This window comes from Eumetopias jubatus, unplaced genomic scaffold (genome assembly GCF_037043125.1).
Source record: "Eumetopias jubatus isolate StellerSeaLion01/CBP00866 unplaced genomic scaffold, mEumJub1_p1.0 scaffold_4, whole genome shotgun sequence".
NCBI lineage: Eukaryota > Metazoa > Chordata > Mammalia > Carnivora > Otariidae > Eumetopias > Eumetopias jubatus.
Genome location: NW_028274810.1, coordinates 99,733,150 through 99,756,668, shown reverse-complemented (window position 1 = coordinate 99,756,668; position 23,519 = coordinate 99,733,150). Strand labels below are relative to the sequence as shown.

At 47.2% G+C, this 23,519-nt stretch overlaps 1 protein-coding gene across 1 annotated transcript in view; it reads left to right on the top strand.

Annotated features, from left to right (window-relative positions):
- UBE4B (ubiquitination factor E4B) overlaps positions 1–14,633 on the top strand; it is a 128,815-nt gene extending 114,182 nt beyond the window's left edge. Inside the window, exons 23-27 of the mRNA XM_028108147.2 lie at positions 3,831–3,965; positions 5,545–5,736; positions 12,105–12,279; positions 12,843–12,989; positions 13,277–14,633. Of these exons, the coding sequence (XP_027963948.1) occupies positions 3,831–3,965; positions 5,545–5,736; positions 12,105–12,279; positions 12,843–12,989; positions 13,277–13,338 (711 nt within the window). The 3' untranslated portion in view covers positions 13,339–14,633. The remainder of the gene's footprint in view (positions 1–3,830; positions 3,966–5,544; positions 5,737–12,104; positions 12,280–12,842; positions 12,990–13,276) is intronic.
- Positions 14,634–23,519: the final 8,886 nt, after the last annotated feature.

Here is a 23,519-nt window from a genome sequence, read left to right as displayed (position 1 = left end):
ATGAAGTTACATCCCAGGTTTGGGGTAGGAGTAAGCTTAGACACCTGATCTAAAGCTAAGAAATGAGTTGAGAAGTCTTTCAAAACGTGTCCTGAAAACTTCCTTGCCTTTTTAATTTCAAAGGGCTTTTTTGGAGAAGAGCTTTTATTATCTGAATGTGTTGATGTCAATTTATGAAAGTAGGAAGGAAATCTCTAGAATGCGGTGCCAGACAGGCATTTGATTTGCTCATGTGATCTTCAGACAGCTATGTGACTCACGCAGGATTCTGGTGGGTTTTTCCCTTCCAGTTGATCTTGGTTTTTATGTTCAGTTATTAATGGAAGAGAGGGTTGTTTTGCCAGGTTCCGTGAGAAATTCATGCTGTGCCAGTGACAGCACACTGACACGCTTTTCTGACATTTCTTGCAGCCATGTAGATGGTTCTCTGATCAGTTACTTAGCCCTCGACAGCTACGGGTGACTTCATACGTTGGTTCGTTCTGTGCCTGGTGTTCTCAGGCTCAGAATCAGAACTGCTTTCCAAAAAGAGTTCTCGTGGAAAAGTAGGGAGGACTGTTTTTTCTTGACTAGCAATAGCATCCTCAAAACGCAAATGCTGTCGAGCTTCTAATGCTTAAGATAAGGTAAGCACATATGAAAGCCCGTTTAGGAAAGGTTTTCATCCCAAGTGTTCCTGCAGCTTTGATGAGAAGTTTCCATCTTGCTGTAGCTAATGTGCTCACACCACAGACTGAAACCTCCCGGGAGCTTTGCCCAGGGCCCGTGAATGCTGGATTTCCCGCGTCCGGGCTGCCACACTGCTAGAACCCCTCTTACCGTATTCTTGAGATGATGCGGTGGTTTTCCTCTTTGTCCTTGGCACTGCACTGGCACCTGTCCGAGTCCGGCCTACCCTCTACCCTCGTATTCACGTCTACACACCCGTTAGACTGTTTTGCTACTGTGCCTCCTGCACCCCGCCATGTCCCAGAGGCGGGAGGTGGCCCAGACTTGTTGCTCCATGGCCCCCCGCCACGGTGGCTCTAAGAGATCCTTCCAAGCTTTACTTCCCATTCCGGTCTGTTGGCTCCAACCCGGACCGGTCCCCAGGCCCTTGCAGAACAGGCTGGGAAGCAGATGAGGCCAGTTGAAGGAGCTCCGGCTTTGGAGTCAAGGGCACCTGGGTTTGAGAACAGACACTGCCATGCCTTCAGAGTTCCTTCATCTCTGTTTCCTTGTCCACAAACCAGAGACGATCCCTGCTTTGCAGAAAAGCAATGAGGAGGAACGGTAGATGTCACCACGTAGCTCAGGACTGGCTAGCTTCTGTTGTTTCATGTGCCCTGAGACATTCCTTCTGTCCACGGTTCTCTACGTTCCATCCTTACGTATTAAAACCCTCCCCGTTCTTTGAGTAAGGTCCTGTGCAGGTGGTCGCTCGTGCTGGGACCACCCCAGTCAGCGCGGCTGCACATCTTCACCTTTCTCTCTGCTTCTGTAGCACCCACTTTATGTCGCCCGAGATGCTCCTCTCAGCCCGGCTAACGGCGGAGCTGGTGCGATACTGGTCTGTGGCACATTATCTCATTCGCGGTCAGCGCTTGCTAGCATTTGCTTGTGAGATGGCCGAACAATTCCTGTTGACTCTTCCGTGCTCGTGGACGAGAAGACAGCATAAACAATCCTTTCAAGCAAGTGCTATTCCCGACGTCCTGTCCGTTTGACCTTGAAGTCACCTTCTGCCACCCCCCTCCATGCCTGCTCCTCCCACGGCCCGTCGTCTGAATGCTGGAGGACGCCGCTGCTCGGCCCTCAGGTTCTCCCCTTCTCTCCCCACGCCCGCGCCTGAGGTTGCTGTCTCTCAGCGAGGGTGCTCGTTGGAATCGTGAGTGCAGCGGAATCTTGCTGTAGCAGTAGTTCGTTATTAGGAGAGACTGCACCGACGTGGCAGGACAGTTACCATCTCGGGCCAGTGATGTACCCTCCTACCCCAAACCCTGTCAGGCAGCCAGAAGCACTCCCACGCGAGGCCTGGTGCCCCGGCTCAAACACAGTGCTGGGCGATCTCATCTGTTTAACGGTCTGTATTCTAAAGATTCCAGAAGGTGTCTCCTCAGCTCCTATCTCTCCTGACTCCAGACCTGCTTCACCAACCAGCTATTGACTTGCCCCTCTGCCCGGTGGTCTAATAGGATCCCTCGGTGGGGTCCTCCACATGTCCTCTCCGGGTCGGCCCAGCCTCACTGAGTGACCACTGTATTCTGTTAAGTGCTCTGACCCAACACTTGGGAGTCTTCCTTGATTCTTCTCCCTCACCAAGTGCCTCAAGACTCTACCCTAAAATGCCCGTATCTGGCCTCTTGCCCCACCTCCAGGCCACAGCCCTCTCTTGCCTGGCTTGCTGTAGCCTCTCTGACCGGTCTCTCGCCTCCACTCTTGCCCGTGTCCATACCAGAGGGATGCTGTTAAAACCTGTTTGCTCACTATCACCACTTGACTCAGAACTCGTCCAGGCTTCCCTTCTCACACAGAGTCCAGTCCCGAATTAGAGTGGGCCTCCGGCCCACCATGTTCCCCGTCACCCACTCTCCCCAAACCACATGGGCCTCCTTGCCCTCCTGCGACACGCTTGCTGTTCCCTCGACTGGGAGCACCGTTGCCCCAGATTTCTGCTGAGTCTCTTCTTCAGACATCCACCTAACTGTCACCTTCTCAGAGGCTGTCCCTGACCACTCTCTTCTTCTGCTTGCCTTTTCTCCATCACTCTCAGACTTGTTATGCGTCTGTGTGGGTGTTTGTTTATTGCTTGTCTCCCTGCCTGCGAGCTAAGCTTCATGAGGCCTGCGAGCCTGATGGTCATGTTCTGCGCTCCAGTGCCTGAAGGTGAGCCTGGCCTGGACGAGGGCCCGGATACCATGTGTGGAGGAAAGCGTGTGACATGCAGACACGCATTGCACTAGTTCTCACCTTGTTCTTATGTCTTCCCGCTTCGACGTGTGTTCTGTAGGCGCATTCTTGGCCAAGGGGGCAGTGGGCAGGTTACCCAGCATCACTGGGTAACAGCCTCCCCCACGCACCCTCTCAGAGGGCACTGCCCCAGGAGGTCCTCCTGTGGCGGCATCAGCTGCTCTGGCTACTGCCCTCCCCTCAGCATGAAGTAAAATGGCCTCTGAGCCGAGATACAAGAATTTCCGACTTTACTGCTGTTCCTGGGTGTTTTCTGCATCCCAGAGCCTTCAGTGCTCCACCTTGCTTTACCCCCGAGTCAAGCACACCTTTTTACCTTGTTTCCCGGCCCCTGGCAAAAATGAAGGAGGAAGATGGTGCCAGAGGCAAGCATGCTGACAGTTGTCCGGGGCGACACCCTGAGAGTACAGCGAGACGAAAACTCAAAACCTTAGCAATCTGGAGGCTCTTGGTGTAGGGGCAAAACCTCTAGGCCCCAGTATCGTGGCATAGCACAGCACATGTTTTTAAAATAGTAGTGACTACAAGTTGTTATTCTGGGAAACACACTGTCCTGGATTAGCAACCACATGTATCAGGTGTGATGGAAGATTCACTAATTTCATCCCGCACAGAAGTTGGAGGTGACTTCTTTTAGTGACTTCTCTGAGGAAACAGGAGCTCATGTAAGTTAAACAGTGTGTCAGGGTCACCTGACTCAGAGACCCAGAGAGTTCTCACGCTGAAAAAGAATAAACTTCAGTTATCTGGAAAATTCTCTGGTTTGGGTCATTCTCATCCCCTCAGCTTGTGGGCTTTGTTGTGCTCTCGTCCCGTTCTCCTTCACGCTGGGCGCGCCGGTGAGCTCTCGGCCAGCGCTGACTTCTGCTCGGCCTTCCTAGGACCAGCAGCAAGCCCGCCAGTCCCAGCTCGCCCAGGACGAGCGGGTGTCCCGCTCCTATCTCGCCTTGGCAACAGAAACCGTGGACATGTTCCATATCCTCACGAAGCAGGTCCAGAAGCCGTTCCTCAGGCCGGTGAGTAGAAACTTCGCGATGTTTATTTTGTGTGTCGGATTCCACAGTCAAGCTCCGTCACCTGTCACTAAAGGTGGTTACTGAGATCCTGGACGTTTCAGCTCCGAGTTGCTAAGTGAAAGCTCGATGCTGATTTTGTTCCCAGTTACGCTAAGTGATCTAGCACTCTGGGGCAAGACCGAAAAAGTCTGCAAACAAGTCTCTTCCAAAAATAACGTAATTCGCTTTCTGCTTACATAGCACATGGGATTATTAATGCTGAAGCTGTGACATATTTTTATTGTTATTGATTCCTGTATTTTATTTATAGGAAAAGTAGAAAGTAGCATCAGTTAGGAATTATAGTAAGTAGAAATCACTGATAATGGGTAAGATCTGTGGTTCTCCTGGTTGTAGCTTTGTTACACTCAAGAAGCCAAAGGGTAATGAGAGCCATAATTGGGGTTTATGACAGACTGAAGGTAGTCAGAATATGTGGCCTTGACACTATGAAGCCCTGAGTCCTGCTTCTGAAATGGGAACTGAGTGACCTAACTGAAGATCGCTGCTTTGTGTTGACCCCTGCCCTCCCGCTGCCGCACGGCACAGAAGCTTTATGGCGTGGCCGGGACAAGGGTGGTGACGAAGTCAAGGAAGGGGCCTGGAAGCTGGTCATTGATTGCCTGGAGATGTGGAGACAGGTTTACAATGGAACGTAATTTTATTCCTCACTTCCTCCAGTGTCCATGCTCCCCGTTCGGCTCAGCATTCTCGCCACACCCTGGCCTGGGTGCCTCTCAGCAATGAGTCTCCTCTGTCCGTTTTCCATTTCACTTCTCTTCATAAAGGAGCAGTGGAACGTGAAACAAAGCCGAGCTCACTATTGAAAGCATGCAAACACCGCAACTAATTTAAACAAGATAGTTCAGACCCTTGCTTCCCTGGGGCTTGCAAATGGAATTTCTTTTAACTTTTCCTACAAAGCCCAGATAGTAAAGAGTTAGACATTGTGGGCTGCACAGTCTGGCACGGCTACTTGGCTGTTGTAGCACAAAAGCAGTAACAGAAAAAATACATATAAACAAGTAAGTATGGCTGTTTGAATAAGGCTTCATAAAAACAAGCATTTGGGCCAGATTCGGCCTGCAGGTAGCAGTTGGCCAATCCCTGCACTAAAAACATGATTTATTTTATGTTTAGGAACTCCCAGCTCAGCGAGTCTTTGATTGTTAGGAAACTATAATAAATTATTTGAGATGGAATTATGAGTGATTTTCCCTCTTACCTGCTTCTCAGTGAATTTGGAGTGACTTGTTTTTATCATTGAAAGCGTGAATTTAAAGAAAAGGTTGCCTTCTGTTCGTATTTATAGATACTCCACCAACCTGTAACATTATTAGGTGTTAGAATTACTGGATTGGAGATGGAGAATAAAGAAAATTTTGCATATAAATGTCCTTCAGCTTATGACTCACAGTACATCTAAGGGATTCTTTGAAGATTAATCCAGCCAATTCATGTTCCTCCACTGAAATGGGAGTTTTGGTCCTTCTCGCTTGTCTCAACAGCACGAATTGTCCTCTTACCTGTGATTTCCTAGGAACTTGGACCCCGATTGGCTGCAATGCTGAACTTTAATCTTCAGCAACTCTGTGGCCCCAAGTGCCGTGACCTGAAAGTTGAAAACCCTGAGAAGTACGGCTTTGAACCAAAGAAGCTGTTGGACCAACTGACGGATATTTACCTGCAGCTGGACTGTGCCCGGTTCGCCAAAGCCATTGCTGACGACCAGGTCAGTGCCCGGGGAGCAGGCCGTTGCAGGGGGAGACCGGGGCCTCAGGCTGCCGACCCGGCTGGCCAGAGTTCGCATCTCTCTGGACTTCCTGGCAGACCCATCTGTCCCTGGGTTTTCCCCACTTGGAATCAGGGGAAGCGATACTTTTCAACTTGTGGTTTGGGAGGTTTTTAGTACGTAAGTGGAAGTGATCACCACATGGGCCAGGGGATCTTGTCTGGTGTAAATGAAGATGAATCAGCTCTTTTCCTTCGGGTGTGAAAGCCGATTTGGCTCCCGGATCCGTCTCCAGTGGGGTTCCTGGCCCATCCTGCCAAGGGCCTCATGCAGCAGATCCATCACCTTCCCACCAAGGTCCAGCCTTCTCAGGGGCTCGGGGTCCCGGTCTGCTTCCCAAGCGCCCCGCGCTGGTGCTGCTGTTACTGCGATTTGTGGTTTCAGACCTCGTGTGGTTGTCTTCCCAGTCCGCTCTGCTCTATTCCTTGTGTCCGCCGCTGTCATGACGCCCATTCCGTGTTTGTGATTTCCACACCTGCCCATGTAGGCCAAGCACCCCCACCCCCTGACTTCCCAGCAGTCTCATAAAGGGCTCCTCCACCAGCCGTGTTCTGTCCTGCATCATGGCAGCATCCTGAGAGCTGACGTTTATCATTTGAATACCAAGTTCTAACCACTGGGCTTGTTTTCGTTGACTTAATCCTCGCAAAATCCTGTGGTATAGGTTCTATTAGATTCCTCATTTTTACCTGAGGAAACTGAGGCACAGAGAGTTGACGCAGCTTGCTCCAGGCAGCAGGGAGTATGGGATAGAGGCAGGGTTCACACCCAGGCAGTCTGGCCCTGAGCAGGTGCTCCCAGCCTCTCTGCCTTCTACTTAAAACACCCAAAAAGTTCTATGCTCATCTGTCTCTCCATCTTTTTTTTTCTTTTTTTAAAGATTTTATGTATTTGAGAGAGAGAATGAGAGAGAGAGAAAGCACATGGGGGGGGAGGGTCAGAGGGAGAAGCAGACTCCCTGCCGAGCAGGGAGCCGATGCGGGACTCGATCCCGGGACTCCAGGATCATGACCTGAGCCGAAGGCAGTCGCTTAACCAGCTGAGCCACCCAGGCGCCCTGTCTCTCCATCTTTGTTCACACTCTCTGTCTAAATCTCACTCACGTTTCAGGTTAACTAGCAGTAGGGGTTCTCGAAGGTTCTTCACCCATATCCCACCCAAAGGAATGATAGTAAAATATGGAAATTGTAGGTACTACTTTTTTTAATAACAGCTTTACTGAGATATAATTCACATATGTGGGTACTTTTGGATGTAAGCAAGAGAGTCGGTCTTGACAGAGTGCCTACAGGGGGAAACAACACATATGTCTAAAGTGGGTTTTCCATAAAAAGTGGTGTTATAGGGGCGCCTGGGTGGCTAAGTAGGTTAAGGGTCTGCCTTCAGCTCAGGTCACGATTCCAGGGTCCTGGGATCAGGCCCTGCATTGGGCTTCCTGCTCAGCAGAGAGCCTGCTTCTCCTGCTCCCTCTGCTGCTCCCCCTGCTTGTTCTCTCTCTCTCTCTCTCTCTCTCTCTCTGTGTCAGATAAATAAAATCCTAAAAAAAAAGGTGGTATAGGAGAGGGGGTAAGAGTTTGCAGTTACTGTGGGGAGGTGCAAGGATGTTTTTCTAGCCGATAACTACAATACTGCCCATGCTGACCTATGGACGGTAAGTGGCAGTCTGCAGTTAAGACAAACAAAACAAAGATGCACCCCCATCCGGATGGGGGTGTCTGCTGGACAGCAGGCCGACTGCAGCCAGGCTGTGGTAGCCCGGCCAGAGGTCACGGTGTGAGAAGTCCCCAGAGACTGTTCTGCTCTTTACTATAAGAGACTTGGAAGAGTCACGTAGCAGGGTCTTGCTGGTAGGCCTTGCTGTGGCTGCCACATCACGAGTGGTACAGGTAACCAACTTGCAGTGTGAATAAACACAGCACAGCCCGTGAGATGGTGAAGACCAAGTGGGGGACAGTGCCCAGTAATAACCTGTGGGGTGGGGTGGGGGCCTGTGGTGGCACCCGGCTTGAGTCGTAGGCCACACTTTTTGCACCGTGGCACATGGCTTTTCTTGAATGTCTAAATAGCCCTGCTCTTCCAGACTCATGAAGCAAAGACATACATGTGCCAGTGTCACCATGGACAGGAAAACATTTTACGTGGGCTTTTTGCTTCCTTTTACAGTGTGGTGTTTGTTCTGATTGTTGGGCATTTTCCATTTATAGTGGCTGTAAGCTGATTAGGGCCCTGATGATCGTCTCAGAAGAGGGTTTGGGGGGCTGAGGAAGGAAGGTTGGAAGTCTAGAAAGCTCCAGGGGAATAGTAGTGGAATTTTGTTTTCTCCTTTGGGAGCGGTGGTCTTGGTTTGGCCTGGTATGTCTGGGAAGACCAAGGAAGAAGAAAATGGCGGCCGTGCAAGGAAAGATACTCAGAAGCTTCTCTCCCCGTCAGCCAAGAGCAGGCTAAAGACAAGTGTCCGGAAGAGGTGACAGGAGGACTGGCATGAAGAGCCAATGAGCTTTATGCTCACAGACTGGAGGAGAGAGCCCCTTGTCAGAGGAGGAGTGGAGAACAGTTGTCCTGGAGATGAGGGTGCCTTGGACAGGGAGGCTTTAGGGGGACTCTGTGTGCTGCATTGATGGCCATGCAGGACTAGCTCTCATGGACAGACTTTGTGCATGGACTGCAGGTCTGCTGTTCCTGGAGCACTGTCCATTAGCACTGGGGTCTGTTCAGAAAAAAAGAATAAAGAGGGACGCCTGGGTGGCTCAGTCGTTGAGCGTCTGCCTTCGGCTCAGGTCATGGTCCCAGGGTCCTGGGATCGAGCCCCGCATCGGGCTCCCTGCTCCGCGGGAAGCCTGCTTCTCCCTCTCCCACTCCCCCTGCTTGTGTTCCCTCTCTCGCTGTGTCTCTCTCTGTCAAATAAATAAATAAAATCTAAAAAAAAAAAAAAAGAGTCTCTCCCTTCCCCCTCTGCCCCTCCCCCTGCTCGCACTCAAGTGCTCTCTCTCTCTCTCTCTGTAAAATCAATAAATAAAATCTTTGAAAAGTAAAATAAAATGAAAATAAAGAATAAAGAGCCCATCTGAAGTCACATTTCTCCTATCCATCTTTCCTTTTGTTTTTGTTTTTTTTAATTGAGGTGGAATTCACATAAGATTCACCCATTTTATTTTATTTTTTTTAAGATTTTATTTATTTATTTGAGAGAGCGAGACACAGCGAGAGAGGGAACACAAGCAGGGGGAGTGGGAGAGGGAGAAGCAGGCTTCCCGCCAAGCAGGGAGCCTGATGCGGGGCTCGATCCCAGGACCCTGGGACCATGACCCGAGCTGAAGGCAGACGCTCAACGACTGAGCCACCCAGGCGCCCCAAGATTCACCATTTTAAAGTGCACAGTTTGGTGACTTTTGTGCATTCCCAGTGTTATGCAACCTCCACCTCTCTCTGGTTCCAGCATCATATGCAAACATCTCCCCCAGAAGGAAATGCCATATTCGTTAAGCAGGCACTGTCCATCCCCCCATCACTCCCGCCCTGGGCAACCACTGATCTGCTTTCTGTCTTTGTTTTACCTAATTTTAGATTTACCTGTTGCCTATTCTGGATATTTCATGTAAATGAAATAATACAATTTGTTACCTTTTGTGTCTAGCTTCTTTAGCATAATGTTTTTGAGGTTCATCCATGTACAGTACTTCATTCCTTTCTTATGGTTGAATAATATCTCATTACGTGGATCTATCATGATGTGCTCATCTGTTCATCCATTGGTGGACCTTTGAGTTGTTTCCACCGTTTGGCTGTTATAAATGGTACGCGCTGAACATTTGTGACCAAGTATTGGAATACCTGTTTTTAATTTTTTTTTTAAGATTTTATTTATTTATTTATTTAACAGAGAGACACAGTGAGAGAGGAACACAAGCAGGGGGAGTGGCAGGCAGAGGGAGAAGCAGGTTCCCCGCTGAGCAGGGAGCCCGATGTGGGGCTCAATCCCAGGACCCTGGGATCATGACCTGAGCTGAATGCAGGCGCTTAACGACTGAGCCACCCAGGCGCCCCTGCCTGTTTTTAATTCTTTTGGGTATATACTCAGGAGTAGAATCGCTGAATCTTACAGTAATACGATGTTGAACTTTTCCAGGACCTTTCCCACTGTGTCGCACAATGGCCAAACCATTTTCCATTCCCACCAGCGGTGGACCAGGGGTCTCATTTCAGTTTCTTCACATCCTCACCAGCACTTGTTATTTTTTCATTTTTTTTTAATAGCCACCCTAGTGGGAGTGAAGTGGTACTTCACTGTGGTTCTGATTCACATTTTCATAATGACAAATTTCATGTGCTTCTCAGCCATCTGTATATCTTTTTTGGAGAAATGGCTATTCAAGTCCTTCACCATTTTTTTTTTTAAATGGATCGTTTGTATTTTGTTGTTGAATTGTAGGAGTTCTTTATATATTCTGGATACAAGGCCTTCATCAGATATATGATTTGTAGATATTTCTGTGTTTAATTTTTGAAAGACTCTGTAAGATCCTTGAGGACAAGAACGACTGCGTCTCTGACCCAACCCACATCAGACTCGAAGCAGCAGCTCAGTAATGTGCCTTTTTTCCATGCATTGATTCCATTGCTCCATGAGGCTGAATGCCATGTCCCCTTATCGCGGGTTGCCTTTGATTTCTGATAATGCCCACCACACTGCTCTTAGAAGTTGACTTATAAGTAAGCACAAGTCAGTTGGTTAAAAACTCATCATCGTTTTGAGAAATAGAGTGGGTGATGTTTCACAAGGATAGCAAGTGGCTCCTTGTTACAAAGAGCAGTTCAAAGTGAAATTGTCTCAGTTGCAACGCCCAACCCACAATAAGTCCCTGTGTGCAATATTTTAATTTTGCCCTTCCAACATCTTCCTATAATCTTTTGGCCACTTATCCGCCGTGCCCCTCCCCAAAGGGATGGAGACTGTGGCTTCCTGGCTCATAAGAAGGAGATGTCAAATAAGGCATTTGCTGAATCCGTGTAGTAGTTTAGTTTCAGAAAACTACACTTGAGGCTCTCGGAACTTTTCAGGATTGTACGAGATTACGAGATGGCTTTTAGGATTCCTGCCAGGCCGATGCTAGTGCGTGCCCTTCCCTCTCTCTTCCGTGTGGGTGCGTACACTCACTTGGAAACTGAAGTTAAGAAAAGAAGAAAGGTTGAGAAATCTCAACCCCATGCTCTAAGAAAATACAGGTATTGACATGAATTCATCCCATAGACATTCGTCTGAGTCCTTGGAAGGGAGGCACCGCTCAGGGGTTACTGGGCCATCGTTCGGAGTCTCGGCCTTGATCAGTCTCCTCTGTTCGCATCACTGTCACTGAATTGACAAGTGGCCAGTGTTTTTGCCATAAATGCAAATTCAGATATGCTGTGATATTTCGAAACGGCAATGATGTATATGAATTAGGCACGTGTCAGGTGGGTGTTACCACCCCCCATTTTATGCCGGAGGAACCTGGGGCCCAGGGGGGTTTGCCTGAGACTACCCAGTGGGTAGACTGTGGAGCCAGAATTCAAGTCCAAGTTCATCTGGGTCTTTGGTGGGGACCTGTCCTCTCTCCACCATCCCTCATGCTCCTCTCAGCAGAGCACCTGACATTTAACAGTGTTGAGCTGAGAGCTCTGGAAGAAAGATTGACCACGAACAGAATAAAGCTCCTTTTGATTATGAACCATATTGGGTTGTTTTCACCATGTTGACCTTTAGGGAAAAGAGCCGACATTTGTTGCAGGGCACAGTGCCTTTCAAAGCCCCACACAGACGCGATTTTCATTCTCTTTTTAATATTTAAATTTTAGGGGCGCCTGGGTGGCTCAGTCAGCTAATTGTCGGACTCTTGATTTCGTCGCATCATGATCTCAAGGTCCTGGGATCGCGCCCTGAGTCGGGCTCCCTACTCAGCAGGGAGTCTGCTTGTATGCTTGAGGTTCTCCCTCTGCCCTTCCCCCGCTCTCTCAAATAAATAAATAAATAATTTAAATTCAGATTTTAAGAGAAATACATGTTTGATGTAGAAAATAATTCCAAAATTCAAAATTCCCCTCATTTGCCTCAGTCCTAAAGTCCTCCTCAGAGGTAATGACCTGGCTCAGTCTCGTATGTGTTACTCCAGTCTGTATGTGTTTGTAGCCATGTAAAACTATGTACACGTTATCATTTTAGGGCTTTTTTAGAAAGACACAAATGGATCATACTTCAGGCACTTTCTGCAGCTTGCTTTTTTCCCCACTTAAAATATATTGATGTCTCTCACATTGTCTTCCCTCATTCGCAGAGATCCTACAGCAAAGAGTTGTTTGAAGAAGTCATCTCGAAGATGCGGAAGGCAGGGATCAAATCCACCATAGCGATCGAGAAGTTTAAGCTCCTCGCGGAGAAGGTGGAAGAGATAGTGGCCAAGAACGCGCGCGCAGAAATCGACTACAGCGACGCCCCCGACGAGTTCCGAGGCAAGCGGGCCACTCTCTTCGTGCCGAATTCTTTGAATTACCTGGAGACACGTAACATGAAAAGACAGCGTTCTGTGCTTTTAACTTTTGTATGGTGTGCTAGTGTTACTCCTTGAGACACGTTGTCTGAAATTACATTTGCCTACTTTTAGTTCCTGTTGTAAGTTAAAAGGGGGGAAAAGTCCTTATCTTGATTTCAAACCAAGTACCAACCATGCAAATGCCAAGATCAGCCTTGCCTGTGCCGGAGGGGATTCGCATTTCCAAAGAAGAGTCCTGGAAGGTCTCGGATGAAGGGCTCCAGCCACTGTCTTTCCGGCAGAGCCCTGGTCTTTTTCCTCTGTTCCCCCGCCCCCAGCTGTAGCTGACGAAGGGGGTGTCCCCCTCCCCCAAAGGCACCGCGGACATCTATATCTCATGCCAACTTCGGCTGCACTTGGTGGCCTGGTCGGACCATACGATTGCTGTGTCTGTGGATAGACACTGTTAGGAGGGGCTTTGTTTCGTTTTCAGTTTCAGTTTTGGATGCCGCGATGAGAGTCTGCTTTGTTTTGTCTCCGCAGACCCTCTGATGGACACCCTGATGACCGACCCCGTGCGGCTGCCCTCGGGCACCATCATGGACCGCTCCATCATCCTGCGGCACTTGCTCAACTCTCCCACGGACCCCTTCAACCGACAGATGCTGACCGAGAGTATGCTGGAACCAGGTAGAGGAGTGGCACCTGAGTCCCATGCCAGAGATCCATCAGAAGGGGGTGATTTACCAAATCCAGAAGCTTCCATAGCTTACGGCACTTCGCGGGAAAGACACAAAACATTGTCTGCTCTGATTCACTGTGGGAGTCTAGTCCTCGGGTCCTGCTGCTTCCTCAGTCCTCGTGTCAGTGAGGGAGTGAATGGCCTTTTCTTTCTGTTTGGAGAGAACTGCAGGCTGCATCTCCTAGGAAGAGCCCTCCCGTCCGGGGCCATTAATCCTCTCCTTTTCTCTTCCCAGTGCCAGAACTGAAAGAACAGATTCACGCCTGGATGAGAGAGAAACAAAACAGTGACCATTAAACCGTCCCCCGTGCCCACCCTCTGCAAGACACAGCCGAGGCCAGCCAGGCAGGCGGAAGCCGCGTCGGTGGTGGAAACGCTGTTCAGATGTTTTCGGCCCCGCCTGGCAGAGACGCCAAGAGCCCCCCCCCCCCAAGAGTGACCAGACGGTGGAGAGCTGCAAGGACGTGGTTGAGGAGAGGAGCCCCATTCCTGTACATATATTTAAGTGACACACATGGTCAAAAGCTTGAGGGACACACTTTACGATTGCTTATGTAATAAAGCTCGTCCTTCCTATGTCACCATCGGGGCTTTTGCAACGGAAGTCTTTTAGTGATTGATGACAAATGGGTCTGGGCAGCATCCCGTTCACCCCCCCCCCAATCCAATATCCGTTGATTTGATTGTGATTAGAGAACCTTGGACATTTTGCTGCTAAAGAATCCTTACCCCCCTCCCTTCCTGACCCAACTTGCACTGCTGTGGATTTTTTTAAGAGAAGCAAAAACAAAAATAAACTCCTTCCCCCTGGCCCTCCAAACATATACTCTGTGAGATAACTGTGCCTGCAACAAAGTGTTAATCCTGGGATCGTATTTTTATATCATATTCACATATTTGTTTTTTTTAATTGGTGTTAGATGACATGATTAATAAAAAAGGCAAGATATTTTCAGAATTCGAATTTCAGTTTTTATTTTTTTTTCTTTTGAAATGTCCCTTTAAAGTTTTTTTATTCTAAACAAAATGAAGAGAACCTGTTGCTCTGGTCCTTGTCATAAGGCCTCTATTAGGAATCTGAGGAACAGCTGCAGCAAAGGAAGTGTTCAAGTATATCAGGATTTACATCACTTAACGGTTTTGGGGGGCGGGCACGGGGGGTGGTGTGGACAGTTCAAAACCATTACAGTTATCCTAGGAGGGAAGAGAAATTCCTCAACTCTGGAGCCTGTGAGTTCGAGGCAGGGGATCATCTGTAGGACGTGTCCTTTGGGGCTTGGCCTTTACCAAAGCAAAAACGGGGTGCAGGAAACGTGGGCGTGTGCCTGCTTGTAAAGCCACACACAAACACCCCCCCACACACACACACACAAACATAAGATTTTGTATTACTGCTCCCGACTTTAACATACTTGAATTCTTGCATTTCCTTTGGGGTAAAAAAGGGTCTGAAACCGTGAAGTGTTTTGAAGAAATTAAGCTACGAGAACAGACTTTCTTTTTCTTTTCCTTTTTTTCCACCCCCTCCACAGACAATGTCCTCTGTTCGATTCCTAACGCAAACTACAATAAATGGTGATACACATTCAGAAGGAACCTTCTTTGAGTCTCTTCTTTTTGTGGAAAGCAAAGGGGTGGGTGAAGGACAAGAGCCAAATGAGTTTGCATGTGGTGAATCCTCTTGTCTGCAGCCAATTAAGAGTTGCTATTTTTAAAATAAAACTTCTGCCTTTGTATCAGTCTTGGTGCTCCATTTGGTTCTTATTTCACCGTTTGTGTGTGTGAGGGGCTGAGCTTTGCCACCTTCGGTCTCTGCTCTTCCCAACTTGGTCCCCATGGCTGGTACCTTTTCCCTGACTTCTCCAGTTCTTCCTCAAGGCCAGCCCGTGTCATCGTGCGATGATGAAAGCGAGCATTTCCTGTGCGCTGGGCACCGCACAAAGAGGCTTTTGCACCTGGTTGGCTCAGTGGGTTGAGCGGCCAACTCTTGATTTCGGCTCAGGTCATGATCTCAGGGTCCTGGGATCAAGACCCCCGTCGGGCTCCCTGTTCGGCGGGGAGTCCGCTTGAGGATTCTCTCTCCCTCTCCCTCTGCCCTTCCCCTGCTCGCACGCACACGCACTCTCTCTCTCTAAAATAAGTCTTTAAAAAAGAAGACAATACTACTGTCTCAGGTTGTTTTTAAACACATTAGGAGTGGGCGCCTGGGTGGCTCAGTCGGTTGAGCGACTGCCTTTGGCTCAGGTCATGATCCTGGCGTCCTGGGATCAAGTCCCATGTCCGGCTCCCTACTCAGCGGGAAGCCTGCCTCTCCCTCTGACCCTCCCCCCTTCTCATGCCCTCTCTCTCAAATGAATAAAAAAATAAATAAAATCTTTTAAAAAACACACACACACATCAGGAGTGAGGTGAGGGGAGGTTAGGTAACTGGCTCAAGGCCACCTGGTCAGTTAGTGGAAGAGCAAGTGTCCAGGCTCCGAAGTCCATGCCCCCAACTGCCGTATGTACTACTACTTCTCTTGAGCAAATTTGTACTAAATCACTTCCCCTCCCCCCAAGAATATAATGCATTCATTATCCCACCATGCAAATAATGCCATTAATTTGGTTCACTTTTTACTAAACATGTTTATGTGTATGCCTAAAAAATTATGTCTTGGGGCTTCTGTGCCTAATTGTTTATCCATCTTATGCATATGTATTATCTCCTCTCTAACCAGATTATAAAGTCTTCAGAGGCACAGATTCTGTCATATTGTCTGCACGTCTCTGTGAATGTAATAGAATGCTACTATATCCCTCCGTACGCCCTCAGCACTTTGAATATTCAGAATTCAGAGGTCTCAAGGATCTGCTGGGTAGGACATGTCTTCTGTATGTACCATCTCTAGGGGCATGATAATTCATGTTTCTATTTTTTAGAGTCTCGGGGTTACTGTTTTATAGAAACTTACGCTTGATGCAATCTGTTAATTACGGATATTAAGATAAATGCCAAAATATTTTAAAAGTAGGTCTTGGCTACAAGGAAGATGGTCAAATGAGGAGGATCCGAGTATCAGATGAGCGGGAGAGAAATGGTCCTTGGCAGAGAGATGATTAAAATAACTTCTTACTCGTTTTGTGACTCACTGTCGTGTGGGATTTTAAAAGGAGTTGATAAAATATCTTTTGAAAAGATAGCTGAGCACATTATTTTGTGCACGTTTTGCAACCTTTGGATTTGGGGCCGAAAGTAGTGAGTTTCACCGTGTTTTGGTTGGAGTGGAAAGGAGACATCAAGAGGCCTGGTCTCACTAGGTAAGTTTTTGATGGAAAGAGACCACAGTGGCCTGTGAGCTTGGCCTTGATACCTACTAGTGTTGGGCTGAAGGAAACCACGTTGGTTGTAGATAACTCGTCTTTCGTGAGCATATTCTATGCTCAAGCCACTCTTTCATGTAATAACTCACTTAATCCTCAACAACTGTCTGAAGGCGATGGTGTTAGTGAGACAGGCATGTGAGACTAAGCCACATGGGCTTCAGAGTCATCCCGCCAACGCTCCTGCTGTATGGCAGTATTCCAGAATGGCCCGGCTTCAGAAGGCCCAAGGACATACAGAGAAGCAGCATACGATTCTGGAAGGAGCTTTGGCCTTGGGGTCAGCTCCAGACCCAACCTTCATGGGAAATGGTGAAATGATTTCAATCTCAGGGCTTTGCTTGCTGGCCACTCATTGTCAAGCCCCAAGTTTGTGTCTTCAGCCCAGGCCTCTCTCCCGTGCCCAACACACTAGTCTTCTCCGATGCCCTCAGAGTTCTGAATTAAGTTCCTTCTGTTTCACCCCCAACCCGCTCCTCCATCATGATAAATGGCAACTCCATCCTTCTAGGTGACGCGGACCAAAAACTTGGGAGTCATCCTTGATTCCTCTCTTGTGCTTTCCTCCTATCCGGCCTGTCCACAGGTTTCTCAGCTCTACCTGCAGAATGTGCCCAGAATTCAGCCACTCTTCACCAGGCCCACTGGTATGACTGGTCTGAGTCATTAGCAGTGAGTTGGCTTATTGCGATAGCCTCCTGACTACTCTCCCTGTTTCCCTGTTGTTCTCCTTTCTCGTAACAGCAGCTAGAGCGGTCTTGTTAAAACTTGCCTATGATCAGGGGCGCCGGGCTGGCTCAGTCAGTGGAGCATGCAACTCTTGATCTCGGGGTCATGAGTTCAAGCCCCACAGTGGGTGTGGAGAGATTACCAGAACCAAGAAACAAACAAAAACCACTTGACTAAGATCACACCGTTTCTACGCTCAAACCTTCCATGGCTTCCCAATCCCCTAGGAATAAAAAGGATTTTACAGTAGCTTAGAAGGCAGCACGCTCCCTCTCCATGATCTCTCTGAACTAACAACCTACAGCTCCCCCTTCCTCCAACCACCAAGCCTCCCTGGCCTCCTTGCCCTCCTTCACCTGCAGGCATGCTCCCCACACTGCTAGGGCCCTTGTATTTGCTCCCTCTGCAGGGAATCCTCTTCCCACGGATATCCCCCTGGAACACAGCTCCCGTACGGCTTTAGGTCTTTGCTCAACTATCACCTCCGTGAGTCCTTCCTTGTCCTCCCTGTTTAAAATCACACTCACTATTTGCTGTCCCTTGCGATTCCCTTTCTTTGCGTTTTCTCCTTAGCATTTATCATTAGCTAATGTACAATATCACTTATTTATTTACAGTCTGTTTCCCCCACTAGAATGTGTGCCCCAGGAGGGCGGGATTTTAGTCTGTCGTGTAGCCTTAGCACCTGGAAGGGTGCCTGGCACAGGGTCAATGCTCAGTCTATCTGTTGAGTGAATGACCTCTTCATATATTTGTCATTCCAGTTGTATCATTTATCTGTTGCTGCAGAACCAGATCACCCCAAAATTTAGTGGCTTGATACAGTAACAGTGATTTTATCTCCGTTGGTTCTGGAGGTTCCAGGAACAAGCATCCAGGAGGACCAGACAGGAGCTGTATCACCTTTTACAGTGCAGGCTTGGAAGTCACACAGTGTGACTTCTGCCTTAGTCATAAACCCACCTGGATGCAAGGGCAAGGGATGTAGAAGCCACTGCATGACAGGATGTTAGCAATGCACCGTAAGGATAGCTTCTGAGATAGGAGATACTGTTCTGGTCACCTTGCAAAATAAGATCTGCTGCATTCCCCTCCCGCCAACAATTTACAGGCTCCCTATATGCAAAATACATCCATCTCTTCCCCCAAAGACTCCCAGATTTCATCCCATTATGGCATCAGCTTGAAGCCCAACATCTCATCATCCAAGACAACTCCAGGTACAGGTGAGTCACCTCTGATGTGATTCTTCAGGTCCAGTCCCTGGAGTGCCACTCCTCTTGATTTAAAGCTCTGTGAACTAAAGATACAAGTTATCTACACACACACACACACACACACACACACACACACACACACACCATACAATGATGGGACAGATATGGAAAAATCATTATAGATGCTCCTATCCAAATGTTGGAAAATGGAAACACACAGGAGTCAGTGGCCCGTAGTAATTCTGAAATCCCACCTGGCACGTGTTGCCAGTTCCTTATGTAGGAATCCATCCTACAATCTACTACTTGTTCACCAAGACTCTCAACTCCACCCTCTGGGCTCTTGGGTTTTGCCCCTGAATCTTTCCTCCCTTTTCCATAACAAAACCTAATCGCAATGAAGTGGGCATCTCAGTCTGTTTCCTGTTCATAAAAAGAGGTGGGGTTCAGAAGTTTCTTTCTCTATCGCCTTTCCTCTAAGCCGGAGGTACTTTCCTCAGAACGATTCCCTTAGAATTTTGTGGGTTTTCTATGAATCTCCTTGGGTTTGACTCTACTAAACAAAAGCTACACCCCTAAATCTCTTCCAGATAAACTTTTCCCTAGTTAGGATTTCTTGTGAAATCCTTACATCTTTCTGAACTACTTAAAGTAGTCACATTCTTGGCCTCGTATGTAGATGGTTTCTAAGGATCTAAATGGCTTCCGGAGGCAACAAAAAGAGGCCAAGTGACACTTTCACTGTTTTGCCTTGCAATCTCCTGACCTCGATCATTGAGTCCACTCCTCCACATTTACTCTTCCTCTAACACAGATGACGGCATTGCCAAAACTTCCACCACCGTATGACAAGGGGCTTCTTTCCTTCAGCTTCCAATAACTTTTCCTCACGTTCCTTTCAAGCCTCTTCAATGGCTTTTGGGCTAACAGCATCCTCAAAGGCACCCCCGTCTTCTGTCCACCATTCAGCCCCGAAGCCAACGCCACGTGTTTTCGGCTTTGTTACACCCACACCCATTTCCAGGTCCTAAATCCTGCTGCTAAACAGATCGCCCAAATTTAATGGCTTAAAACAGCTGCTATTAATTTATCATCGTCTGTCGTGGTTCTGGGGTGAACTGAGCTCAGCAGCCAGGTCTTGCTCCAGGACTCCAGACAGCGGCAATTGCAAGCCTGCGGAGGATGAAGTCACCCGAAACGCTTCCTTCCATCCGGCCGGTGGCTGGAACACCTACATGTGGCCCCTCTGGGGCTCTTTGGCTTCCAGATGCAGCATGGTGACCAGGTTCTAAGAGCAAGCACTCCAAGAGGTGCAGGCAGAAACGGATCTTGACAACCTAGTGGCCTCAGGAGACAGAGCGCCTCTTCTGCTGCAGACACAGCCCCGCCCAGGTTCCGGGGGAGGGAGCGGAGCCCCCAGCTCTCCGTGGGAGGAATGTCAGTGTCACATTTCAAGAGGAGCATGTGGATGAGAGATCGTGTTGCTGCCATCTTAGAAAACAGAATCATCCACACCGTCTCTCCCTTCTGTAAATGGTCACTTCTTACCTTTTTGTTTTCCTGCCCCTTTTCTTGCTGTTTTGCAGGCATTCTTATGTATTTTTCTAGAACTTACCCCCTAGTCCATTTTAGATGTTGGGGATATCTTCTCACCGTCTGTTGTCTCTCTGATAGCTTTGTTGTGGTCTCTTTTTTGAAACAGAAATTCTGAACGTTTGTGTTGTTCTAGCTATCCTTCTGCTTACGTATTTTTTTAGGTAAAATTCATACAACATAGAATTAGCCCTTTTAATTTAATTCAGGGTACAATTCAGTGGTGTTTAGTGTATACACAGTGCTGGGCAATGACCAGCTCTCTTTGGTTTCAAAACTATAGATGTGGTTTTAGGGCTTCGATTTTTTAATTTAATATATATATATATATATATATATATATTTTAGATTTTATTTGTTTATTTGACAGAGAGAGACACAGCGAGAGAGGGAACACAAGCAGGGGGAGTGGGAGAGGGAGAAGCAGGCTTCCCGCGGAGCAGGGAGCCCGATGCGGGGCTCGATCCCAGGACCCCGGGATCGTGACCTGAGCCGAAGGCAGACGCTTAACGACTGAGCCTCCCAGGCGCCCCTGATTTAATATTTTGAATGGGAAAAACCCAAGGAGTATGGAGGAAAAGGACTGCCTCCTCTTTTCTAACCCCATCCCCCAGCCTCCCATGGCCCTTGCACTATTACCCGTTTTCTTTCTCAGTGGAAATGGCCATCCTAGCTAGGCTGCACCTTGCTTTTTTCACGTAAAATATACCTCGGGATCCTCTCTTCCAGCAGCGCCTCTGTCCTGTTATTACCAAGTCATTGACCGATAGCACGTTAGCGGATTGCAATCTGGATTGCCTCCAACAGCTCCACAGTGAACAATCTCATAAATACACCATTTTTGCACGTGTGCAAACATAATATGAAGATAAAATTCCTAGCAGTGGACTTGGACGATCAAAGTGTATACACACGGGCGCCTGGGTGGCTCAGTCGGTGAAGCGACTGCCTTCGGCTCAGGTCATGATCCTGGAGTCCCGGGATCGAGTCCCACATCGGGCTCCCTGCTCGGCGGGGAGTCTGTTTCTCCCTCTGACCCTCTTCCCTCTCGTACTCTCTATCTTTCATTCTCTCTCTCCCTCGAATAAATAAATAAAATCTTTAAAAAAAAAAACAAAAAAAACAAAGTGTATACACACATCTCTACTTATATTTAAGTCAGTTTGAAATTTGTCATTTTATTGCACCATGCTCTGAGAACAATTGTCAAAATGGTGTTGATCCTTGGGAATCTGTCAAGGCTTCCTTGTGGCCTTGAACATGATTAAGATTTGTGACCCTTCCCTGGAGCTCAGTGTGTCTTCTCTGTTTATGACGTATAAAATTTTACTTGTATTTATTATTTACAGCTTATTGATTGTATTATTGAAATCCTCTCTATTTTTGCTTACTTTTTTGTCTGACTTCTGCTTGATCTATTTATTTCAAGACTATATGATAAGATCTCTATTCCAGTTGTTGACTTATCTCTTTGTGTGGTTTTATCACTAATGGCTTCGGATCTTCTGAGCTTATGTTATAAGGGAGATATATTCATAGTTATATTTTCTTGATTATCTTTCCTTTTGTCATCTCTCTGTTACGTAGTTTTTCTTTTTTTAAAAAAAAAATTTATTTATTTATTTATTTGAGAGAGAGTGAGAAAGAGAGATCACAAGCAGGGGAGGGGTAGAGGAAGAAGCAGGCTCCCCGCTGAGCAGGGAGCCCGATGCGGGACTCGGTCCGAGGACCCTGGGATCATGACCTGAGCTGAAGGCAGACGCTTAACCGACTGAGCCACCCAGGCGCCCCTGTTATGAAGTTTTTCATATTAAAATTGGTACTTTGGTGTTGCTTTGGTTGATATTTGCCTAGTATATATTCCTTTTTCCTTGTTTGCCCCCTGTTTATTATGAAATAGTACACCTATTTAGAAAATGCATAAAACATAGACAGACAAATTTATTAATTACTATAAAGCTTATACTGATGTAACTACCACTTAGGCAAAGAAACAGAACATTTTCAGTGTCCCAAGCCCCTTTACTGCTCTTCCCAGGCCCAACCCCATCCATAGGTAAGTATTATCCTGATTTTTATGGTAATCATTTCCTTACTTTTCTGTATGGTTTTGTCACTTAGGTATATATTCCTAAACGCCATAGTTTAATTTTGCCTTTTTTGAAATGTTATATTAATATACTTAAAGGTGGGGCACTTGGCTGTCTCAGTTGGAAAGGCGAGCAACTCTTGATCTTGGGGTCGTGAATTCGAGATTACTTAAATAAAACTTAAATATTTATTACTTAAATAAAAACTTTAAAATATATATACATATCTAAAGGTAATGTATTTAAATCTGGCTTTTCTTGTTTTGATCTTATATCATAAGAGTAAGTATAATCAGTATTGCTGTGTTACGTGTGACTCATTCACTTTCATTGCTACATATACTTCATTGTTTAAATATACCAAAATATTTTGTATCCATTTTACTGTTGAGGGACCCTGGTTTGTTACCAGTTTGGGACTATTACAGCTAATGTGGCCGTGAACATTCTTGGATATGTTTCAGGGCCCATTTGATGTTGGATTTTGGACTTTTGTCAAATGCATTTTCTGCATCTGTTGAAATGGTAATATGGTTTTTAAATTTTGGGCTAATACGGTGAAGTAACATCAATTAATTTTTGAAAGTTAAATAAACCTTGCAATCCTGGGAGAAATCCCATTAGAATATCATATATTATTCTATTTATGTATTGTTGGATTCAATTTGCTAAAAGTTTTTTAAAGATTTATTTATTTATTTATTTATTTATTTATTTATTTATTTGACAGAGAGAGAGAGGGAGAGAGAGCACAAGCAAGGGGAGCGGCAGAGGCAGAGGGAGAAGCAGGCTCCCACTGAGCAGGGAGAGCCTGATGTGGGGCTCGATCCCAGGACCCTGGGATCATGACCTGAGCCAAAGGCAGACACTTAATCGACTGAGCCATTCAGGCACCCCCAATTTGCTAAATTTTTTTTTAATGATTTTATTTATTTATTTGACAGAGAGAGACACAGCAAGAGAGGGAACGCAAGCAGGGGGAGAGAGAGAGGGAGGAGCAGGCTTCCCACGGAGCAGGGAGCCCCATGCAGGGCTCAATCCCAGGACCCTGGGATCATGACCTGAGCCGAAGGCAGACACTTAACGACTGAGCCACCCAGGCGCCCCGAATTTGCTAAAATTTAAAAAAATATGTTTTTTATTTATTTATTTGAGAGAGAGCGAGCTTGAGAAAACGAGGGGTGGGGGAGGGGCAGAGGGAAAAGCAGACTCCCAGTAGAACAGGGAGCTGGACGTGGGACTCGATCCAGGCCCCGGGATCATGACCTGAAGCTCAACTGACTGAGCCACCCAGGCACCCTCAATTTGCTAAAATTTTTGAAAGAATTTTTGCATCTCTCTATATCTACCATTTGTGTCATAAGGGATATTGGTTTATAGTTTTCTTTTCTTATAGTATCTCTTTCTGGTTTTAGTAGCTTCCCCATTTAGTTTTTCTCACAAGGGAGGTGCCAATTTTCAGATCCCTACATTGCATAACACAGTG